The 24,826-nt window shown below is 35.7% G+C and overlaps 1 protein-coding gene across 1 annotated transcript in view; it reads left to right on the top strand.

Annotated features, from left to right (window-relative positions):
- Positions 1–11,457: 11,457 nt before the first annotated feature.
- The window catches only part of LOC132311643 (phosphoglycolate phosphatase 1A, chloroplastic-like), a 45,566-nt gene continuing 32,197 nt past the window's right edge, over positions 11,458–24,826 (top strand). The window contains exons 1-4 of the mRNA XM_059809650.1: positions 11,458–11,818; positions 17,138–17,205; positions 24,058–24,150; positions 24,228–24,299. Of these exons, the coding sequence (XP_059665633.1) occupies positions 11,539–11,818; positions 17,138–17,205; positions 24,058–24,150; positions 24,228–24,299 (513 nt within the window). The 5' untranslated portion in view covers positions 11,458–11,538. The remainder of the gene's footprint in view (positions 11,819–17,137; positions 17,206–24,057; positions 24,151–24,227; positions 24,300–24,826) is intronic.

Raw genomic sequence — 24,826 nt, 5'->3', positions numbered from 1 at the left:
GGCATCATAACTTGTTTTAATAATACTATTCTTATTATTACTATTATGATTTAATTTATCACTATTATCATTATTATATTATTATTTTATTATTATTATTATTAATAAACTTTTATAATTATTATTATTATATTATTATTATTATTATTATATTATATACAAATTAAATACTTTAATTAAATAATAATAATTAATCTAAAACATAACCAATAAAAATTTCAAAACTAATCATTATACTATATAGAACATAAATCAATATTACATGCACAAATAAATAAAATTAGTTAACTAATCTAACATATATCATTACAAGGTGATTAAATCTACACATTAAAAAAATTAACCTAACACAAAATTAATTTAAATACACTCTTTAAAATTACGGGGTATTACAATGAGTTTAGGGCCTATTGTTAACCAATATAGGTCATAATGAAGGCATATTGAGGGGAGAGAACACAAAAGAGATAAACTTGGCGGTTTTGAGCAATCCTCCATTGTTGAAGCTTGAAAAAGGTCATCCTAATCAGATTTGTAGTCCATAGAGATGGCGTTCATCACATCATTGAAGATTTCTACTTTCTCCATGAATAGTTAAATCTCTTCTTAGGGCATTGATGTAACCCTGGACGGAGTAGCATGGTCTGATTGTTTTTAACTTGGAGGATTTTTCTATTTATATTGATTGCATGGTTGTGAGCAATTGACTTAGTTGTACTAAACAATTAGGTTTTAAAGCTTATAATCAATATTAATGAAATTAATCTCTTGTCTTAGAATTGATTTTATTATAATTGAATTCAAACTTCTTTTATTCTATATGATTATGGGAGTAGTGATCATGCAATGGTGCTTAATGAATGTGTAAATGGATGTTTTGACAATTCATGCCATGTGACTACATAGTAGATTAGAATAATTAGGTAGAACTTTTGTGCCAACCGAATATGAGTTATGGTTTAATGTTTATTCATATATACATTCTTAATTAAATTAAAGTGTGTTTGTAGCCAATTGATTCCTAAATATACATAAGTGTGAATTCTCCATAATTGAGACAATTGACCATGTTATGAGGTTAGTGATGAAGTCAATCCCTTAAGTGCCCATTCTCTTAATACATATGCTCATTAACTTAGTTTAATTTCAATTTATTAAAATTTAAAAATAGATAAACAATACAATTTTATTTTATTTTTGAATCAAATAAGGATTAATTTTATACTTAATAATATCAACATGGTCCTTGAGGTTCGGCACTCTCAATATAGTCCTATCCTACAAGAATTTGTTCTATTGCAAGTGGTTTTATCATCAAAAAACACACATCAGTCTTCCACCACCGCTACCTTCTACACCACCACCACACCACTACCATTACCACTACATTCCACCATCGTCACCTACACCACTAACTTCTTCCACCATTACCACCACCGCCACTACCTCTACCTTCTTCCAACACCCTGTTGTCTTCCGCCACCATCGTCATCGCCTTCCAACACCACCACCTACACCACTACCGCTTTTCATCCCCACCACCATCAACCATCGCCACCATTTCTTTTTAAAAAAATTATAGAAGAATTTTATTTTGTCAATTTCAATTATTTTTTACTTATAGGGGTATTTTGGATAATTCAAATTGAAATTCATTCTTGTATAAATTTTACATTAGTCCATTCTTACATATTTCACATTTGGTACCAAATAATAGAATGAGAATGATAATTCCATTCCATTCCCATTCTTATTCCATTTTATTCTATTCCTGCACACCAAACGCAACATAAGAGAAATCTAGGGGAAAAAAGATTTAAAAGAAATGTGGTTTCAAACGAAGGAGAAATTAAATTCATGTAATTGAATTATGTTGGGATTTGGATTCTATAATAGTATTACCGTTCCTATTCAATGATAATTGCATTTTTTTATTTTCTCCCAAGGGAATTGCTTTTACAATACACAAGTTATCAAATCATTAGCCATGCCATTGGCCACTTAATTTGAGTTATATTTTTTATACAATAATTGGTGATATTTAGTATTTTTCTTTGGTAAATAATTGAAGGGTAAAAATGATATCCTATATTTATCTAGAATATTTTTTATTTATTTTATTCTTTTCTTTTATCTAATTTTGGAAGGACGATAAAAAGTAAGTAAAGAGGGATGTTTCATCTCTCATTTCTTGCTCTTCTCCTCCCTTCCTTTTAATCAAACAATAAGTATCTACTTTCTTCTTTTCAACCGAAAAAAGTTTTAGAGAAATTACGTTTACAAGCAAATATTGTAAATACATTGATCATTCTATCTTTCACTAATATTGTAAATACTTAGTGGTAAAGTTGAAAAGCGTAAATCCTTTATTGGATAATCATGTAGCATTCAAAACATAAACTTTAATAAGTGTCATGCATCGTAATTGATGAGCCAGTAAACATTAAATTAACTAAGTAATTGCATACTGTTAAAATTATAGTACTACAAATATTCAAATAACTACAATGCACTTCTTTATATATACATCAACTGAATATTTCAGATGATGCTATAAGCAATGAGGCATACATGCAGAAATAAAAAAAAAAAAAAATTTATTTATTTATTTATTTCTCAAACAGTTCTATGCTGAGTTCATTTATTCATGAACAAGTTCACACAGAGACTTGATTAAAGGCTCATTTTAAGTTCATAAAAATAATATAATATATATATATATAATAAGCCATGTATACTAGGCCCTTAAATTATTTAAATATGTTTATCAACATGTAAATATATTTCTATCACTTTCAAAATAAAACCAAAGCCACCTACTTACAACCCCTACCCCCCACCAAAAAAAAAAAAAAAAATCAATTTTCTTATTTTATTTATTTATTTGGTTGATATTCACACACACCCACTCCTTTAAGGAATTATTTGCACCCAAAAGGATTTGAATCCTAGACCTGATGTTTCACAAGCCACCAGGGCAAGTGACTTGTCACTTTGAACCAACCCATTGGGGTTAAACCTTTAACAAAACTCTAGCAACCGCATACACAACACCACCCTTCAGCTATGAAGGATCGCCATAGTTGTGTAACATCATGGAGTTAATGAATGCCGATGACATAATGACCATACTCCATGTCGAGTGCAATGACTAATGGTCCATTTGGTTTGAGAGATGAAAAATGGATGTAAAGGAGAGGGGGGGATGTTAAAGGAGAGGAGGGGGGATGGAAAAGGCATCCCAAGGAAGAGGGAGGTGTCTCTCTCACTTTTTATTTGATTGAATGGAAGAAATAGTCAAAAATGGATGTAAAGGAGATGGGGGGATGGAAAAGGAGAGGAGGAGGGATGGAAAAGGCATCCCAAGGAAGAGGGAGGTGTCTCTCTCACTTTTTATTTGATTGAATGGAAGAAATGGTCAAAAGGATGGATGGGGTGTAACTTTTTTTGTTTGATTGGAAGGAAGGACGAAAAGTGATGTTACGTGCAATACAGTAATGTCTCTCTCTTATCAATGTTGAAAAAAAAAAAGAAAAAAAGTGCGATTATTTTGTTTGATTGGAAGGAAGGACAAAAGGTGATGTTATGTGCAATACAGTAATGTCTCTCTCTTATCAACGTTGGAAAAAAAAAAAAAAGTGCGATTATTTTAGTGAATTTTTTTCAATTTATATTTCTTGATTTGAGTAAAAGGCAAAAATAAGTGAAGAATGAGAGAGGGTTGAGGTCAAATGAGAAAGAAATACGAGAGAGATGGGGAGAGATGACATTTTTTTTGTGAATTTATGCTATGTTTTGGTTAAAATGAATAATTGAGAAAGGATGGAAGAAAGGAAGGATAGAAAAGTGCATCTCTCAAAGCCCAAGGTTTTTTGTCCTTTCAAAATTGAATGAAAGGGAGGAAGGAAATAAAGAAAGACTATATTATAATAGAGTCAGTGTTAAGGGAGGAGGAAAATAAAGAAAGACTACATCAAATGTGAGCCAAGTTTGAAAACCTTTATAGAAGTGACGAATTGAGCCCAGACATGTTGATACTCGGCTTGACTCCACTCGACTCATTTGCAATCCTAGTTATAAATGTTTATAACAAATTGGACTTAGACTTATGGATAAATTAATAAGTATAAATTACATCCATTGAAAATATATATATATATATATATATAAGTGCAAAAAATTGAAAGGCAATTATTTACACAAACATCCAAGATAGGAATAAAAGGAACAAGGAATCTTTTTAGAATTCAATTATCGAAAAAAAAAAAGAATCTTATTAGAATTCTGATCAATGTACAATCAAGCTCTAATCTAAGATCAATTCGATACCTATTTTAGGTTCCCTCTATACGCATTTATATCGATCAAATGTAATGATAGTAGCAAATTTCACTTCAAGTTCCTTTCCATTTCTTTAATTTGTTACCCATTTTAAGGCCCGAATCGTGCTTCTTATTAATCTTGAGTTTTTCATTTTTTTTTTGTTTAACTGGCTCTTTTACGTGTCATTTAACGATTGGGACATGTGGCCACTTCTGATTTAGAGAGGTAGACTATGCTGGTTGGTACAATCTTTTTGATCCCACAATATATATATATATACATATATATAGGGCTTCAATCTGAAAACCCCCCTGTTGTTTTTTGAAACTATCTACTAACCCCCTAGAGTATTAAAAAACCTCATGATATAACATAAACTATCACATTGCCCCCCATGCCGTCACAGAACTGTTAAGTTACTGCGAAATGGCAAGAATACCCTTAATATTATTTTAAAATGAAAATGTGGATTTTGAATTGGCAAATATGCCCCCGTATGAAATGATGTAGTATTGTGTTGTTTTGCGTCTTTATGAAACGACGTCGTGTGGGGGTTGTATCCCCTAAATCGATTTTTATGCCCTAAATCGTTTTTTATGCCTCCATCTATGTTATGTGTTTGTGTGTGCGCTGAGTGTTAAAGAAAGCAAGTGTGAAGTGTTGATGAAAGCGACTGTTGATGAAATCAAGTGTCTGAGTGTTGATGAAAGCGAGTGTTGATGAAATCCAGTGTCTGACTGTTGATGAAAGCGAGTGTCGAGTGTTGATGACAGCGAGTGTTGTGTGTGTCTTTTTTCTGTAATTGCTCAGTGGTCAAAGATCTTGGTGGATTCCAACTGGTTCGTATCACTTTGGTTGGACAAAATGGTGCTAGTTATGGACAAACTTTTATCCATTGTCATCGTTTTGTAGGTAGGGTTTTATATTGTTTCTTTTTCAATGTGGGTCCTTAATGTTTGGTAGGTATAATTCGATGTTTGGTGGACAAACTTTTACTAATGTCATTGCTTTGTAATAAAAATTAGGGTTTGTTTATAGGATTATGGTCCCAGTGATCATAAATTAGAGTTTGTTTATTGTTCAAACAATTTTTTCATAATTTAAGGTTTAGGGATTTATTGTTGAAATTAGTAATAAATACTATATTTTTTTTGCTTTGTAATACTTAGGGTTTTATAATCTTTCCTTTTCAATGTGGGTACTTATTATTAGGTGGGAGTATTGATAGTATGATTTAATGATTTTGTAATAAAAATTAGGGTTCCATTGTGATCCTAGTGATCATTAAATTAAGTAATATAGGGTGGTGGTCCAAGTGATCTTTGACAATACTTGTTTAAAATTACTGCAAGTGTGTCAGAATTGTTTTTTTAGTTATCTTATGTTTGATATTATTTTGTTAAAATTTATTGTTTTAGGTTGTAATCCTGCTTTTCAAAAGTAATACACATTGGAAATGCATTATGGTAGTCAGTTTGGTAGTACAGAATTAAGTCCATACTTTGGTGGGTCTATTGAGATATATGAGGGTATAGACAATGATCTCATGTTAATGATATAACTTAAATACATGATAGGTCTGCTTGGTTGTCCTACTACAACAAGTAAACTATTCTACAGGTCTTACATTGATGGGAATTTAAAAGAGTTGAAGACTGACAGGGATGTGATTGACATGTTCGAACACAACCAAAGGTTCTCCCTAATTAAAATATATGTGGTGTCAATTACTGAAGAAGGAAATGCAGAAGGTGAGAATAATGGAGATAGATCACTAGAGGTGCTTGCAATAGCAACTGAAGATGACAGTCATTTTGATGTGCCTGAAATTGAAGATGAAGATGAAGATGACAGTGATTTTGATATGCCTGAAATTGAAAATGTAGATGACAGCGATTTTGATCTGCCTGAAATTGAAGCTGACAGTGATGTTGATAGAAATGGAAATGAAATTGAGGATGTGAATGGTAATGATATTGAAGATGTGAATGATGAATATTACAATGACAATGTTTTGTTGGACTTTTATGATAAAACTTTTATGATAGATGAGGAGGTTGATGAAGTAAGAAATAATAAAGATGCAACTGAGGTGAATGATGTTACAAATGATGAAGAACCTGAGACTGAATCTGATAAAGATGATAACAGTTATCAAGTTTCTGAATATGCACTAAGTGAGGAGTTGATGAGTTTGGTATACTCAAGTGGCGAAGAATATGAAGATGATAGCACAAGTGGCCCATTTTATCCAAATTTCAATGTTCATATAGACTTAGGGAAAAAAAACTTGAAATAGGCATGAAGTTTGGTTCTCCAGCAGAATTTAGAGAAGTAATAAGCGTTACAGCTATAAAAGGCAAGTTTGACTTATCCTTTGTGAAGAATGATGGAGATAGAGTCACAGTGGTATGCAAGGCTAAATGTGGGTGGAGGATTCATGCCTCTGAAAATAGTGAAGATAAATCATTCAAAATAAAGACATTCAATGATAATCACAATTGTACTGGTGTAAGGCACAACAGTCGGTTGACATATAGTTATTTAGCAAAACATTATACTGAAAAGATTATGGCTGATCCAAGTTGCTCATTGAAAGGTTTTGTGCAAACAGTTGAAACTGAATTTAATGTTGAAGTGACAAAAGGTGGCTAGAGCAAAGAAATTGGCTTTACTAATGATTGAAGGTGATTATTCAAAGTAATTTACAAGAGCTAGGGACTAATGTGCCTTAATCCTGGAAACAAATCCTATGAGTGTTACCAATGTAAGAACAATACCCTATAATGATGATGGTACTTCATTCTATAGCTTGTTCTATTCCCTAGAGGCTATGTGGAAAGGATTCTTAGAGGGTTGTAGACCATTTATTAGTCTAGATGGATGTTTCTTGAAATAACCATACGGGGGACACTTATTGTGTGCTGTTGGTAGGGATGACAACAATGGCTTTTATCCAATTGCAATTGGTTGTGTTGAGGCAGAATGCAAGGACTCTTGGGAATGATTTTTGGATGAATTGATGGGTTTAGTTGGCAATTATCATAAGTACACATTTATCTCAGATCGACAGAAGGTATACATGTTTATCTTTCAATGTATATGGTCATTTATTATCTTACTTTAATGTTTTACATATTTATAATATTTTGTTCTAAATTTTCAGGGTCTACTTGAGGTATTTGAGGATAAATATCCTGGAGCAGATATTAGGTTTTGTTTTAAACACATGTATGACAATTTCAGGCAAAAATACAAAGGCAGAATACTATGGAACATATTTTAGAATGCATCCACAGCATACACAGAATCTGATTTTGTGCTACATATGCAAAAGATGAAGGCAGTTAACAAGGATCGATGCACATGACTGGTTAATGAAGATTCCCTTAAAGGTTTGGGTAAGGTCAACATACACTACAAAAAGTAGGAATAACCTATGTGTAAATAGCATGTGTGAGTCATTTAACAGCTATATTGGGAAGGCAAGGGAAAAACCTTTAATTACATGTTTGAGAAGATCTAAAAACAACTGAAGCTAAGGTATCAAAGCAATAGAGAGATGATCGATAAGGTTAAGGGACTCTTGTGTCCAAAAATTATAGAGAAATTGGATAAAATTTCTAAAGATGTCAGAAGATTGCGTGTGAATTATTCAGGGAATGACAAGTAGGAGGTGGAAAACATGACATGGAATGAAGCTGGGGTAAGTGATTATGTGAATCTTGCTACAAGAACTTGCTCATGTAAGTATTGGGATATAACTGGCATACCTTGCAAACATGCAGTGGCAGCAATTTTGGATAGGAGGTTTGATCCAGAACTGTTTGTTCACCCTTCTTATTATAGAGAGACATACTTCAAGTCTTATGGATTTGTCATAACTCCAGTGTCTTTAAGGAATCTAAAAAGAGAAGTTGGTACTACTCCAATACTGCCACCACCCCATAGGACTAGACCTGGAAGACCTAAAAAGAATAGGAAAAGAGGTCCAGATGAGAGTAAGTCAAAAGGTCCAGTGGTGAAGAGGTAAAAAATGAGATGCATTAAATGTCTTGTCTTGGGTCATAATGTAAGGACTTGTGAAACACTTGAGCAAGTTATAAGACAATCAAAAAGTAAGGGTGGAAGACTAAGAATAATAAGTGGCACAAGTGGTGTAAGTGGTGGTAGAGATGAAACTGTTGCCGGTAGGAGTGGGAGGAATTTTACTACAAAAGATGGGAGATCTGCTAACAAAGGTGGTGGGAAAGCTAACAAAGGTGGTGTGAGAGTTAACATAGATGCTACTAGGGGTGGTGGTGGTGTTCATATAGGTGGTGGTGGCAGACCTACTAGAGGTGGTGACAGACTTGCTAGAGGTGGTGACAGTGGTGGCACAGTTGCTAGAGGTGGTGGTACAGTTGCTAGAAGTGGTGGCAGTGCTGTTAGAGGTGGTGGCAGAGTTGGTAAGAGACCTGTTGTTTATTGCTTTATTTAATAGCCATTAACATCTACCCGACACCATGGTCTTGGTCTTGGTGGAAGAGATATTGTTGGTTATTCAGAGGTATTATTATTGAACCTCTTATTATTTTATTTTACGTTACATTAAACAAAACTGAACGAACACATACTTTCTATCCATTGAATAGGCATCAACATTCACCCAATATGAAGTGGTTCATATGGACTTTCTATCCACACTTAACACACAGGAATGATGGCATGTTGATGAAAGTGATAGCAGTTTTTTTGTGCAGCTTTTTTGGTGGACAAATTGAAGAAATGGTTGACTGTATACAAGTATTTTCTTATGTTTTTAATGTAAAACTAAGTAATGACAGTGGTGGGTTTATTTTGGACAGTGGTTAGTTTTTTGTAGTAATGGTGTATTATGGATAGTTTATTTTGAATAGTGGTGGTTTTTTATATTAATGGTGTGATGATAGTGGATAGTTTTTTTGACAATGCATGGCAATATATGTATGGCTATTTTGGACAGTGAATGTGTTGGTTTTTTTGACAATGCATGGCAATAAATGTATGGCTATTTTGGATAGTGAATGTGTTCGTTTTTTTGACAATGCATGGCAATGTAATGACAGTGGATGTTTTTAATGGGTGGCTATTTTGGACAGTGAATGTATTAAATTTTTTGACAATGCATGGCAATGTAATGACAGTGGATGTTTTTAATGTATGACTATTTTGGACAGTGAATGTGTTGGATTTTTTGACAATGTATGGCAATGTAATGACAGTGGATGTTTTTAATGTATGGCTATTTTGGACAGTGAAGCCATTGGTTTGAATATATGTATGCAACTTTACCTTAAATGCACAATGCATTTTTGGCAAATTGTAACTTGTCATTTTGATTTTGTTCATGCAATTCGAAATACAGATAAACACAAGACTCAATACTTCCAATTCTACAATTTAACTTCAACATACACTTTTACTCATGCACTTAACAATTCAAAAAGTACATTGCATACACACTTCATTCGGCTTCAAAATATATTTTGCATACATAGCCTCATATTAAAACCAACTGACTACTTTATTCCTAAAGCTATCATACATGCAACAACACAGAACATAACAAATGCTACAACTAATTGCTTCAGAATTTTTTGGATTTCTTCCATACTTTTTCCCATTGCTTCCAAACGGGAACTAACTGTATTATACCGGAACTTTAATTCTGTAATTTCACTAAACTTGCTTTCATATGCTTCAGTATAAGCTGGCATTGTACAAATCGGATCACACCATGCCCATAAAGAGCATTTTTTTTGTACCACAAGAATAGTATATCCTCCATTTGTTGTTATACTCATCTGAACCTGTAACTCTCACTACAGCTGGATAGCTACAATCACATATTATGTTGTTATACTTGAGATCTTGCCGATTAACAGATTGTATGGTGGAAAAAGACATTTGGGTTCCCTGCTCGCGGTTTAGGGCTTGTAATAAGGCACATACTGGCTGCAATTTTGGGCTTCAAATAATAAATCAGGGACTTCAATAGATCGATTAAAGCTTCAAATCATCAATTGTAGAATTTAATAGATCAATTAGAGCTTAACGAAGAGAGAATAAAGAATTTAATAAGCCACTTCAACCACAGACAAGAACAAGAGAAGACAAGAACGAAGAAAGAAGAGAGAAGATGACAGTTAACGAAGAGAGAAGAGATCTTCTATGGCGGCAATCCTTACACCAGTGCAACGACAGAGAAGGAGATAAAAAACCTTAAAGAATGCATAACCGAGGGGGTGGATCTAACAAATGTCATTTCCGTATAACAAGGGTACTTTCGTCATTATATTGGAGTATCTGGTGCACGTGATGCTCACGTGATAAGAAGACGTTAGTTTTAGACGGTCAACTAACGGGGAGAGGGTCATATGTTTGTTTTCGTATTTAAGGGGGTTAGTAGATAGTTTTTGAAAACAACAGGGGGGTTTTCAGATTTTGGCCGAAGGGGTGGGTTAGATAACAATCAATAAAAGGAATAAGGAATCTTATTAGAATTCTGGTCACTGTATAATCAAGCTTTAATCTAAGATCAATTCGATACCTATTTATATCGATCAAATATAACGATAGTAGCAAATTTCACTTCAAGTTCCTTTCCATTTCTTTAATTTGTTACCCATATTAAGGCCCAAATCTCCATTTCTTTAATTTGTTACCCATTTTAAGGCCCGAATTGTGCTTCTTATTAATCTTGAGTTTTTCATTTTTTTTGTTTAATTGGCTCTTTTACGTGTCATTTAGCGATTGGGACATGTGGCCATTTCTGATTTGGAGAGGTAGATTACGCTGGTTGGTACAATCTTTTTGATCCCCCAATATATATATATGCACATTAAAATTAAAATGATATTACATTATATATAATATATATAGAGTAGCATATATTTTCTTTGCCATTGATGCACGGCACTAGTAGACTAAACAAAACAGAAAAAACAAAAAGAGGAGAAGGAAAAAAAAGGTGTCACGTGCTTTCCACGAGTGGTTAGACAAAGTGGACCGCATGGGCGCACAGCATTTGCCCCCATCGGATAAACCCAGTTTGTCCACTCAAACTGCCATGTCAGCAAACAACCAACCACTTTAAAACCCAACGGCCTTGAAATACAATATACACAAGGGTTTGAGAAATTATTGTAATAACCGTAAAGATATAGAGAGATAAATATATATATATATAGAGCGATGCTTAGCAGAGTCTCTGTATCAGCCTCTGTTTCTGCAACTCTATTTAACCCTAAACCTCCTCGATTTATGTGTTTTCTCAGGAAGAAGACGAACAACAGTAGTGATTCTCTCTCTTACATTTCAAACCCTTTGTACAATTCGTTGAAGGCCCTCAAATGGAATTCTAGTAGCAGTAATAGGTCTACCATGGATTTCACCACACGTGCCTCAGCACAACCCCTCAAGAATGCCGATGAACTGATCGATTCAGTGGAGACCTTCATCTTCGATTGCGATGGTAAAATTTTATTGCATTTAATCTCTTGAATATATATATATACACACATATACATAAATTTATTCAACAAGTTGTTAATTGTTGTTCTATACTGGGTTTATCTCGGTAATGAACATGGTCTGCGTGCTTTATGGTTTGCCAATTTTTGGGTTTATGGGGTACTAATCTGCTAACCCTTTATTTGCAAATCGCTAAAAGATGTCACAATAAAGGTTTTTTGGCTGGGAGGTGTGTAATTTGTGACCCTTCTAGATTATAACTAGAGAGAGAATTGATATTACAATTGAATTTACAAATTACTTTTAACACAATGGTTCAATCTTTTGAAAAATAGTAAAGTTGGAAGTTTGTTGTTGTGTTTTCTGGAGCACATTTTTTGTAGTATAATACTAATACTTGTACTTGCTCTGCTATTCTGCCAAAGTCTCGCTGAGGAAGAGTTCCTGGGCATAAAAAAATAAAAAATAAAAACAAAAGAAGAAGAAGAAGAAGAAGAAAGAAATGCTGATTGGGGCTCGGCATACTACGTTTAATGATTCCATCAGTCACTATAAATAATAAAAGTTGAGGCCATTCCATTTCGACAAAACGTCCACACCCAAGTTCTGTAGCTTTTGGTCTGCTATCTTGATCATGATTCCTCCATTGAAATCCTTTTCATTTGGCATTAACTTGGAACCACGTGCATCTAAAGCACCTTTTATTTGGATCAATGTAGTTGTATGCAAACCTAGAGCAATAGCATGATGAACCGTCTCCGGGACCTATTGTTAATAATAGTGAATTATTATTCTTATTCAAAACATCCACAAGAGTTGACTTATAGCAATTAAATTACATATACCTAGTTCCCTCCCTCTCCTAATGAACCCGTCTTTTTAAAACCCCCTTTTTGTAAATTCTTCTCTATCTTTTCTTTATATTATGACCCATAAATACAATTTAAATGGACAAATTGATTAGGCCAAATCACATTGCATGGATATATCATTATTTGATTGATGTAAGATCGCACAATACTTTATTTTACGAAATTTCATGTTCTTTGATCAATCATTGAATTGAATAAATCAGCTAAAATGGGAATCATTGTATAGAACATCCTTTATTTTTTATTTTTTATTATTATTCAATCACACATCGTAAACATATACCACTAGAATCCTTATTCACAAAATGACTCCTAATAGTTAATATTGGGATTGATTGAACAAGATAAATAGAATATTCATTGAGGGAGGGTAAGTTCACGAGTTGGAGATAAGTAGACTCAAACAGCTGACATCCACGCAAGGTAAATCACTACCTCTGATCCCTTGATTGATTCTACCATAGAGGCAAACGATAGACAATAACTCCCCCCGAACACAGCTTATAACTTTCATCTTACTATGTGTTGTACATTATTGTAGGAGTTGTCACGTTGTATAGTATTGTATGAGTTCTCACACGTGTATAATTAGTATTGTATGAGTTGTCATACATGTACAGTTAGTATTGTATTAGTTGTCTCCTACCCCTCATTACTATATATAGAATTACCATGTATAGGGTTTATTTGTTCTCCACTCACGTACTCAGGTTACTCCTGTAGCTTCTCCTATATAAACACCTATTATTGTATTACTCAATAACATATAAGTTTTCATATATTCTCTTTCTCTCTCTCTCTTTCAACATGGTATAAGAGCAGAAATCGATCCCTCTTTAAATTTTTTTCTTAGTCTTATTCAGACTCTCCGATCTTGATTCTGTCTCGACTTCCTCTCAGCAATCTCTTCTCGGTGATCTCAGTTTTCGTCTCAGCAATCTATCCCAGATCCCTCCTCGGCTCGTTCCTCGATAATTTCTCTCGGGTACATCTCGACCAGATCTTAGTTTTCTTATCTTGGCTCCCACTCGCTACTATATCTCATTTGTTCGGCAGCTCTTGTGATGGATACTAAGGAATCCCATCTTCTTGGGTCAATCACCAGCACCAAACTAAAAGGCTCGAACTACCTTCAATGGTCTCGAGCTGTAGAGGTATTCTTACGGGCTCGAGGAAAACTGTATTATCTTAAATCAACCAAATCCACCAGTGATGAAAAGATTATTGAGGCTTGGGAGAAAGAAGATGCTCAGATTATGACTTGGTTATGGAACAGCTTGGAGCCTGAGATCTTTAACAACGTGTCATTCCTAGAATCTGCCAAAGATATTTGGGAAAATCTCAGGGAAATGTATTCTTCAGAGAAGAATATTTATCGTATTTATCAGTTGTATCAGGATATTTGTAATCTCCAGCAGGGAGATCGTTCAGTTGAAGATTATTACTTAGAACTGAAGGGCATGTGGGAAGAATTGAATGTCTACCAACCATTGACTACAGACATAGCAACAAAAACGGCACAGGGAGGAGTTTCAGGTGGCAAAATTTTTATCTGGACTTAAACCCGAACTTGCTCCGATTAGTTCGTAGATTTTGTTTGGCAAGGAGATACCTACAGCAAGTGAGCTTTTGCTCGAGTTCGAAGAGCATCTATTCATGCCCTGTCATTGAGAAGGACAACAACTCTGCTCTTGTTGTTTCTACTGAGCGACATGATACTTTTCATGGAGGACGAGGGGGCAGAGGTCCTTCCAACCTAGGCCGTGGTGCTTGTGGCGGCAGAGGGGGTTGCGGCAGCAAGAAGTGTACTCATTGTGGCCGAAACAATCACTCTGTTGACTTCTGCTGGGCTATTCATGGCAAGCCAGCTTGGGCTAATCAAGCTTCGGTTTCGGAGGAGACTACTCCCATTCCTGCAAATGAACAAGTCGTTCTCTCCAAAGTCGAATATGATTCTCTGGTAAAGCGTGAGCGTGCAAATCAACCCTCCTCCACCGCTACAAATGACATAAAATATGAGTTGGACTGTACAGTGTTGTATGAGTTGTTACATTGTACAGTATTGTATGAGTTGTGACACGTGTACAGTTATTATTGTATGAGTTGCCACCTACCCCTCATTACCATATATAGAATTACCATGTATAGGGTTTATTTGTTCTCCACTCACCTACTCCCGTAGCTTCTCCTATATAAACACCATTGTATTATTGTATTACTCACTCAATAACATATAAGTTTTTATATATTCTCTCTCTCTCTCTCTCTCTCTTTCAACACTATGCTTTCCAGTCCTATTATATTTTACTAGATTAGTATTAATTATATTAGTATTACTTCTTAGGATTATTCTGAATTAACAATGCAATTTTGGTAATAATATTCCATTTCAGCTCGAAAATGCAATAAGATGTTTGGAATTGATCCTCAGCACAACGAAATTCACTTGCTATTTGAAGGGGAGATACTATATCACCAACCGAGTCAAAGATTTCTAACATAGTCGTACCTAACGATTTTCCACAAAGTGGTGATGAAATGTATGAACTCTATTCGATCATTCAATCTTATTCTTACAAAGCATCCGAACCATGAATTGTCTTCTTATGACTCATCAATCAAGTAGATGGACTTTTTGAAAGAACTGTTCAAGCAACAACCCTCTCACGCTACCATTAGATCCTCGGTGCATTGGGATGTGTCTATTTATCTATCTTTTCACTCGAAATGGGGGCAGGTTTGGAAAAGGATCTTAGAGTGTCTAGGGTTGGGCCAGGAGGGTCTCGTGCAAAATCTGAAAAAATGTGACACAAATATTCTACCATAGTAGGTATTCAAGAATCAGTAAATCCCATTGCAGCGTTTGTAGTGACTGAGGGGGTTGAAGACATAGAAGGGAGTTATTTATACCAAACATTCTTCTTGTGGCTATGATGAAATATGCAATTTACTGAAATATTTTAAGTTGTAAAGCCATTGGATCATTTTCTTTCCATAATCCATATCCCTGTTGGGTTTGTGGAGCCCATCGTAAAATAGTTTTGATAGAGTAGTTGCCAAACTGCCTAGGGGACAATCATCATAGCTGCAAGTCCTTTACTGGTTTTACTTTCAGCGCTTTGCGCAGTCTCATGAAAGAGACTGATTATGATGTGGGATCCATGAGTGAAAATTTTCTGGTCTAATTATGTTGACGTTCATTCTGTCAATCAGTTGTTTGAAGCAGATAGGTGAGATAGAAATTGAATCATTTCATCTTGTCCAGGTTCAATACATAGGACAGAACTTGTCCATACTTAGAAAAACTGTCCAAGTGTACCAGTGATGGCTTTTGTTTAAATCGATAAAGAAATGACTGTTATGTGACATATATGACAACATACATGTGATTTTACTGAATTGTCATTTTGTATGGGCATTGACATCATATATGCATGATGTCATTTGCATAATCACAGTTTATTACGATACCGCTTACTTGACTGAAATGATGTCATTTTTAGTTTACCAAGATTTGATGTCCTAAACTGTTAGTTTCATAACTTTACTTCCTGTTATGGCCAAGTCATTTTTCATCCATAAGACCGGGTCTTAAGGTAACAGTTTTTATTTATTTATTTTTTATTATTATTATTATTATTTTTTTTTGGGGGGGGGGGGGGGGGTGTCGGAACATATCACAAGTTAAAATTGTGGATTTCGGTCTATGCATTTTCTATAAGAGACCAATCCTTGTTATGGAATGTGGCCTTATCATTTGAACTTTGGAATTTGACACTTGTTGCAGACCTTCGAAGCAAAACATTTCATGAATTCTCTCTGCCCAACAACTTCAATGCAAGTCAAAAGGCTTGCAATTTAAACTAAGGACCCAATTAGCTAAAATTGATGGGCCGAACTGCTCTGTTGATATTTCGAAGCTCTTTAAAAGAATCTGGCAGTATCATTCTCAAATGGATAATATTTTTTTTGTTTCTTTTCATAATTTGGATAAAATTATCATGCTAAAGTTGGAGTAATGATTTATTTATTAGTAACTTATAATGGAATTAGTGTTAAAAGGCTAACAACTTCGAAGCAAAACATTTCATGAATATTCTCTGCCCAACAACTTCAATGCAAGTCAAAAGGCTTGCAATTTAAACTAAGGACCCAATTAGCTAAAATTGATGGGCCTAACTGCTCTGTTGATATTTCGAAGCTCTTTAAAAGAATCTAGCAGTATCCTTCTCAAATGGATAATTTTTTTTTTTCTTTTCATAATTTGGATAAAATTATCATGCTAAGAAGTTGGAGTAATGATTTATTTATTAGTAACTTATAATGAAGTTAGTGTTAAGATTCTAAACATTGAGATATTGGTTCTTTTATATAATATAAGGTAGTTTATGTCTTATATGTGTCACTTGAAAAAAAGGGTTACATAGTTGCTGCTTAATATTGCACAGGAGTTATATGGAAAGGGGATAAACTGATAGATGGAGTCCCAAAAACTCTTGATATGCTCCGGGAGAAGGTATTTGTGATGTTGACACGTGTTTCTTTGCATTTCATGCTTAAAATTACAGTTTTACTTTGTTAACGTGATTGATTAGGATTTACCTTTCATCTATTAGCATAATTAGCGTTGTTGATTAGAGCTGACTTTGTAAACTTAATACTTACCTTATATGTTTAAGAGTAATGCTATTGCAGCGCGCGCTCGCAATAGCACCAACGAGCTCTCGCATATAGCCACACGGTATGTTTACTTAGGGATTCGGAAGAAAAGTGAAGACAAATGCTGATCTCACCATCCCAAATTTTGTCGGCTATTTTTCTCTCTCTCACCCTGCACTCTGCTCTCTCTCTCTCTCTCTAAGTTTGCAGATGCCAAATTCCCCTTCTTCCTAATCCAAAAAAGCAACTTCTCTCTCTACTCACCGGCCTCTTTCTCTCTTCCTTCATCTTCCCCTTCTTCCCAACCCAAAAAAACTACTTCTCTCTCTACTCACCGGTGGGCGGCGGTGAACTTGGCTGTTCACTGTAGTTTGATTCCGGCGATGGCTGTGATGGTTTTGTTTTTTTTGTTTTTTGTTTTTTTGTTTTTTTTCAGAACTCATACATCAATACTGTACTTATATATATATATATATATATATATATATATATATATATATATATAGGAAATTGATGGGTAAAAATTAAAAAACTGAAACCAAAAATATGTGGTGATGGATTTCCAGTTATTCGAATCAGGTTTTGGGTTTTGTTTTTTTGATTCAGAGATGGTGAGATCAGCCTTGAAAATTTGGGATACGATGGAAGAGTTGGAGAACTGAGATGGGTAGGAGAGAGAAAGTGAGGAGAGGGACGGCAGCTTGTGCACGCCGACGATTGACAGAACAGCGGGCAAGATGGGTTGTGGATGAACGTCGGCAGTGCTCGGATATGGTTGAATCGCAGTGGGCTTGCGGCATTGCACCGGCGGGTGGTGGTGACAAGGACGGTTCGCGGCAGAGACAAGGTGGACGGTGGGTTTGCAAGGCGGCTCAGCGGGGCAGAGTTGCCGTCTTCTTCACCTGAAGTAATGAAGATGAAAAAAATGATGGAAAAAAAAAAAAAAAAAGCTGGAGAGAGAGAAATTTGAGAGAGTCTGAAAGTTTGAGGAAAGAGAAACGGAAAGCTTGAGGAGAGAGGAGAGAGGAGAGAGAAGGGAAACAAAAATAAAAATAAAAAAACATTTGTTTTATTCCTAATCTCAAGCTATTTGAATCCGACGGTTTAGATCGAGAGCTCGTTGGTGCTATTGTGAGACTATACACATATTTAAATATAGAGTAATGCTATTGCGAGCGCGAGAGCTCGTTGGTGCTATTGCGAGACTATACACATATTTAAACATAGAGTAATGCTATTGCGAGCGCGCGCTCGCAATAGCATTACTCTATGTTTAAATATGTGTATAGTATATATACCTCCTTGTGTGAAGAATAAAAGAATCGTAATATTTTTTCTCCCTATTTTTCTCTAGTTTTGACATGGTATCAGAGCCTACACGATTAGGATTTTTCTGATTTACCTTAGCAGTTACCTATTTGTCTAAACTATACCCATACCCATACTTATCGTCACTCTAAATACCTAAAATCATACAAGCCGCTGGCTGTACTCTGCTTTCCGGTGGCTTGTCTTTCTCTCTGATCGATCAGTTCTTGTCGTCGGCCTTATCTTTGCTTCCAATCGGCTTGGTTTGTTGATTTCTTGCCAAATTAACTACTGATATCTGTTGCGGTTTATCCGCAAATAATCGATTTGACTTACCCAGACCCTCTCAGCTTGATATGAAGGTGGTGGACAATCTGTTTTCGGGTTGACTCATTGCCGACTTCATTCTTCTCCTTTTGTGCCATAAGTTTTTATTTTTGGGTATTCTCTACTGCAACTATTCTTAAACCCCAAAAAATTATAGCAACGCAGATTGTAAACCCCAAAAAATATATATATATTTTAAGTGCTATAAGTAATGGGTGACTTAAAAGACGAAGGAGATTGAACTTTTGCCTCTCCGGTCTCTGCCTGAGTTACTGTTCATCAGGACCAATTGCCCTTACAAATCACTCCGGATAAATTAGTAGATGGTTCCAATTTTTCCACTTGGTCCCAAAGTGTCGAGTTATATGTCACAGGTTGAGGGAAAGTGGGATACTTGACTGGTACCATGGTTAAGCCTAATGAAAAAGATATTATTGCTTATGCTACTTCGGTGGAGGAGAATGCCATGGTTAAGTCCTGGTTGCTGAATTTGATGGCTCCTGGAATTTGGGCTGTATTTCTCCGCTTGCCCACTGCCCATGATGTTTGGGATGCAGTTGCTCAAACAATTTCTATTGGTAAAGATGTTTCACAGATGTATGAACTCCGTTGCCGAGCACATGAGACTCGTTAGAATGGTAAGACTATGGTAAGACTTTGACTGTGTATTATGTTGCACTTCAAATTATTTGGCAAGAATTGGATTATCGTCGTCCTTGTTCCCTGGAATGTGCAAAAGATGCGGCTACAATGAAAAATCAGATTGAGGAGGATCGTTTATTCGATTTTTTGGCTAGTTTAGATCCCAGTCTATACCAAATTAGGAGAAGTATTTGCCCAGGATCCGCTTCCAAGTATTCAGAATGCTTATGCTTTTGTGTGTCGTGAGGAACTTCGTCAACGAACTATGATGGTAGGAAAATCTAGCGATGGCTCAGCCTTGAAAGTGGGATCTTCTCCTAAGATTGCATCGGTGATTCCTTCTGCTAGTACCACTATTCCTCTGGGAAGGTCATCTTCCACTTCATCTGATTTCAAATCCTGTGATACTCGGAGATGTACCTATTGTAATGGTACTAAACATGTTCGAGAAACATGCTTTAAGCTACATGGCTATCCAGACTGGTATGTTTAGAAGAAGAATGCCCAGAAAAAGGGAGGCAACTCTGGGTCTCAGGCTCATCATACTTTTGGTGACAATCAAATTGCACCACAACTTTCTTTGCTTCTTCGGTAACTCAACCATCTCAGCAAGTTTCCCAGGTTGATGCTTCTACCTCTTTAGCCAATACAAGTAATTTGGGATATGCCTTTAGTCTTTCTTCTGTTCCTAGTGCTCAATCTTGGATTATTGATTCAGGGGCTTTTGATCATATGACTAATAACCCAACTCGGTTTGTTTCAAAATTTAATCCTTCTAGGAGTAGTGTTAAAGTTGCTAATGGTTTGTCCACACCAGTTTTAGGAGCTGGTTTTGTTCCTTTGTCTTCTTCTATGACTCTTTCTTCTATTTTACATGTTCCTTCCCTTTCTAATAATTTACTCTCCATAAGTCAAATTACTAAGAATCTAAATTGATGTGTAACATTTTTCCCTACCCATTATGTTTTTCAGAATATTCTTACGAAGGAAACGATTGGTCTTGGTAGGGAGAAAGGGGGCTGTACTACTTGGATTTGAGTGCTTCTCCTGGTTCCAAGATTGCCCAAGTGTACCAAGTTGGAGTAGAGGAATCCAAGGCTAGAGAAGAGATTTGGTTATGGCATCGAAGACTGGGACATCCATTTTTTCCTTATTTGTAACGTTTATTTCCTTCGTTATTCTCTAAAGTTTCTCTTCTAGATTTTCAGTGTGAACATTGCATTTCTAGCAAAACACCATCATGTTTCATTCCCTTTAAGTTTTAATAAAAGTGGTGTTCTTTTTGCACTCATTCATATTGATGTTTGGGGTCCGTTTTCGGTTCTTTCTCGCACTGGTGCACAATGGTTTGTTTCTTTTATTGATGATTGCACATGAATGTCTTGGGTTTATTTGATGAAGAATAAAAGTGATGTGGCTTTTATTTTTCCAATTTTCCACCAAATGCTTCGTACACAATTTAATGCTTCCATATGGGTGATCAGATCTAATAATGGACGAGAGTATCTCAAACATACTCTTGGTGTCTACTTCTAACAACATGGCCTTGTTCATCAGACTTCATGTGTCTCTACCCGTCAATAGAATGGTACAGCTAAGCGTAAAAATCACCATCTCCTAGAGGTGGTTCGATCTTTATGCTTTGCTATGCGTGTTCCCAAAATTTTTTGGGGTGATGCAGTACTCACGGCTGCATTTCTTATAAATCGCATGCCATCCAGCGTTCTCCAGTTTCAAACACCTCTCCAAGCCTTGTCTCGGTATCATTCTTGTACTTCCCGTCTTAACATTCCTCCTAAGGTCTTTGGATGTGTTAGTTTTGTCCATAGTCACGCGCATCAATGGGGTAAGATGGATCCTCGTGCCTTGAAGTCTATCTTTGTGGGTTATTCTGCCACACATAAAGGATATCGTTGTTTCATCCTCCTACCCGTAAACTCTTTGTTTCTATGGATGTTACCTTCTGTGAGAAAGAAGCCTATTTTTCAGGGGGAGTTACTGATACTTCTCTTCAGGGAGAGAATGGGAGTCAGTTGGAAGAGAATTCTTTTTTTGGATGAAATTCTAACTGTGCAAAGGACAGAGATAGTACCTAAAAAGAAGGAGAAAGAGTTAAGGGTGTATGTGAAAAGAAAAAAGGTACATATGGATATTCAAAAAGATAACGAGGAAGGCACTCAGACAGGTTCGGCAGATTCCCCTCTTGAACCATCGGATCAAACGGCTCCTTCTGAGGATATTCCTGAAGATCATCCGGAGGTAATTCCTACTATTCCTTCTTCTCTTGAGCCTAACCTTTCCCTTGAGCCTAACCTTGATATCCCAACAGTCTCAGCAGGTGATTCTGAGATACAAAATGAATCTTAAGGTCCTCGTTATCCTGTTCGTCCTAATCGGGGTAAACCTCCTAAACGGTTTACTTTTTTATCTAGTAATGTTGTCCAATATCCTATATCCAATTATGTATCATCTCACCGGTTGTCTAATTCATATAATGCTTTTGCAAATCAATTGCCCTTTGTATCCATTCCTAATATTGTACAGGAAGCTCTTGGCAATCCTAAATGGAGAAGTGCTATGACTGAGGAGATGAAAGCTCTTCAGAAAAACTCTACTTGGGATATGGTTGAACTACCGAAGGGTAAGAAAACTGTAGGTTGTAAATGGCTGTTCACTGTGAAGCATAAGGCAGATGACTCCATTGACAAACATAAGGCCAGACTAGTGGCTAAAGGTTATACACAAACCTATGGGATTGATTACCAAGAAACTTTTGCACCAGTGGCCAAAATGAACACCATCTGGGTCCTCTTGTCCTTGGCTACAAGTCTAGATTGGCCTCTACATCAGTTTGATGTGAAAAATGCTTTCCTACATGGAGAGTTGGATGAGGAAGTTTACATGGATCCTCCTCCAGGGTTTACTACTTCTTGTGATGTGGATAAGGTTGGCAAGTTACGAAAGTCCTTGTATGGACTTAAACAATCTCCAAAGGCATGGTTTGATAGGTTCACACAATCAATGAAAAACTATGGATTCAAACAGACTCAAGCTGATCATACTTTATTCCTCAAGAGAAATAAGTACAAGATTACTGCATTAATAGTATATTTGGACAATATGGTGGTTACTGGTAACGATGACAAAGAAGTTAGAAAGCTCTAGAATTATTTAGCCAATGAATTTGAGATGAAGGATCTGGGTACTCTGAAATATTTTTTGTGTATTGAGGTGGTATTGAGGTGTCCAGATCAAAGCATGGTATTTTCCAGTCCTAAAGGAAGTATGTCTTGGATTTGTTGACTAAAACTAGGATGCTAGCTTGCAAACCAGCAGATACTCCAATTGAACAAAACCACAAGTTGGGGGAATATCCAGATCAAGTTCCCACAAATAATGATAGGTACCAGAGGTTAGTTGGGAAACTAATCTGCTTATCTCATACATGCCCTAACATCGCCTATGCGGTTAGTGTGGTAAGTTAGTTTATGCATGGACCTAGTGAAGCTCACATGGATGCTGTATATCGGATTCTCAGGTAACTAAAATATGCTCCTGGTAAAGGTCTAATGTTTTCTAAACGTGGACATCTAGAGGTTGAGGGTTACACAGATGTTGATTAGGCTGGATCAATAACTAATAGAAGATCAACTTCTAGATACATTACTTTTGTAGGTGGAAACTTAGTAACTTGGCAGAGTAAGAAGCAACATGTGGTAGCTAGATCAAGTGTAGAAGCAGAATTCAGAGCTATGGTCCATGGGGTTCACGAACTGTTATGGATGAAGATCTTGATGGGTGAATTGGGTTTCTGTCCCTTGAAACCTATGAGTCTTTATTGTGATAACAAGGCTGCCATTAGCATTGCACATAACCTAGTTCAACATGATCGTACCAAGCATGTTGAGGTAGATAGACACTATATCAAAGAGAAACTAATCGGTGGAATAATTAGCTTGCCTTTTGTAAAGACCAAGGACCAGCTAGCAGATATTTTGACAAAGGCAGTATCAAGTAGAAGTTTCAATACTTCAATCGACAAGTTGGGCATGCGAGACATCTATGCACCAACTTGAGGGGGAGTGTTAACGTGATGATTAGGATTTACCTTTCATCTATTAACATAATTAGCGTAGTTGATTAGAGCTGACTTTGTAAACTTAATACTTACCTTATATGTTTAATATGTGTATAGTATATATACCTCCTTGTGAGAAGAATAAAAGAATCGTAATATTTTTCTCCCTATTTTTCTCTAGTGTTGACCGACTTATTATTAATTTTTTGTGATAGCTTATTTTAATGGTTATTGGTCCAACCAAATCTGTATGTTTTTTTTGTTCATTTTTACTCTAGGACTGAATGATGAAACTATAAAATGAAAGCATTCTTTGGCGGTTACTACTGAAGTGCTGGTTTCCTTTTGCTTCAGGGAAAGAGATTAGTTTTTGTTACCAACAACTCAACAAAGTCGAGGAAACAATATGGGAAAAAGTTTGAAACTCTTGGTCTTAATGTCAATGAGGTTAGTTTATACCTCTTTCCCTTGCAAGTTCTCAAATTATTCTCATCAATATTTCTAACTGCCTTTGAAAATTTCAGGAGGAAATTTTTGCATCATCTTTTGCTGCTGCTGCATATTTGAAGTCCATCAATTTCCCAAAAGATAAAAAGGTATGCACGGGTGAAATTTTTTCTGAGGCGGATGACAAGAAAATGGTGAAAGCTGATTTACACCGGCAACATTAAGTCCAACTCCATATGCATAATGAGTAGCAGTGTCTCTGAAAGGAACTTTTCTCTGAGAGTTTTGTCTCATGCATGTACGATATATGGAACCAAATGTAAATGTATTATGATTATATATTAATTTACTTGTAAAGCCATGTATTTAGGTCCATCATACTTGCTAAAATGGTGATAGAATAAAAAAAATAAAATTGAAAAGTTCTATGTAGAAATGTTATATTATACAGAAATATTTACTAATGCCCTTAGTTCCACCATACTTGCGTGCTTGTAGTTTATTGAAGGTTGCTCAAATATTTTGACATACACACTTCATTTATGTGTTCTTCAAAAAATTGCTATAACAATATGACTACTGTTTGCCTGCATATTCATGGGATTCCCCCCCCTCCCTCCTTTGGTTTATGATCTTCTGCAGAAACATAGAAAAGAAAATTGTAATATGCTTCTTT

This window comes from Cornus florida, unplaced genomic scaffold, assembly GCF_030987335.1.
Source record: "Cornus florida cultivar Cherokee Brave unplaced genomic scaffold, ASM3098733v1 CherokeeBrave_3.0.0_Hap2_Chr06, whole genome shotgun sequence".
In the NCBI taxonomy this organism is placed as follows: domain Eukaryota; kingdom Viridiplantae; phylum Streptophyta; class Magnoliopsida; order Cornales; family Cornaceae; genus Cornus; species Cornus florida.
Note: the sequence above shows the minus strand (reverse complement) of the source record. Positions and strands in the feature narration are given on the sequence as shown.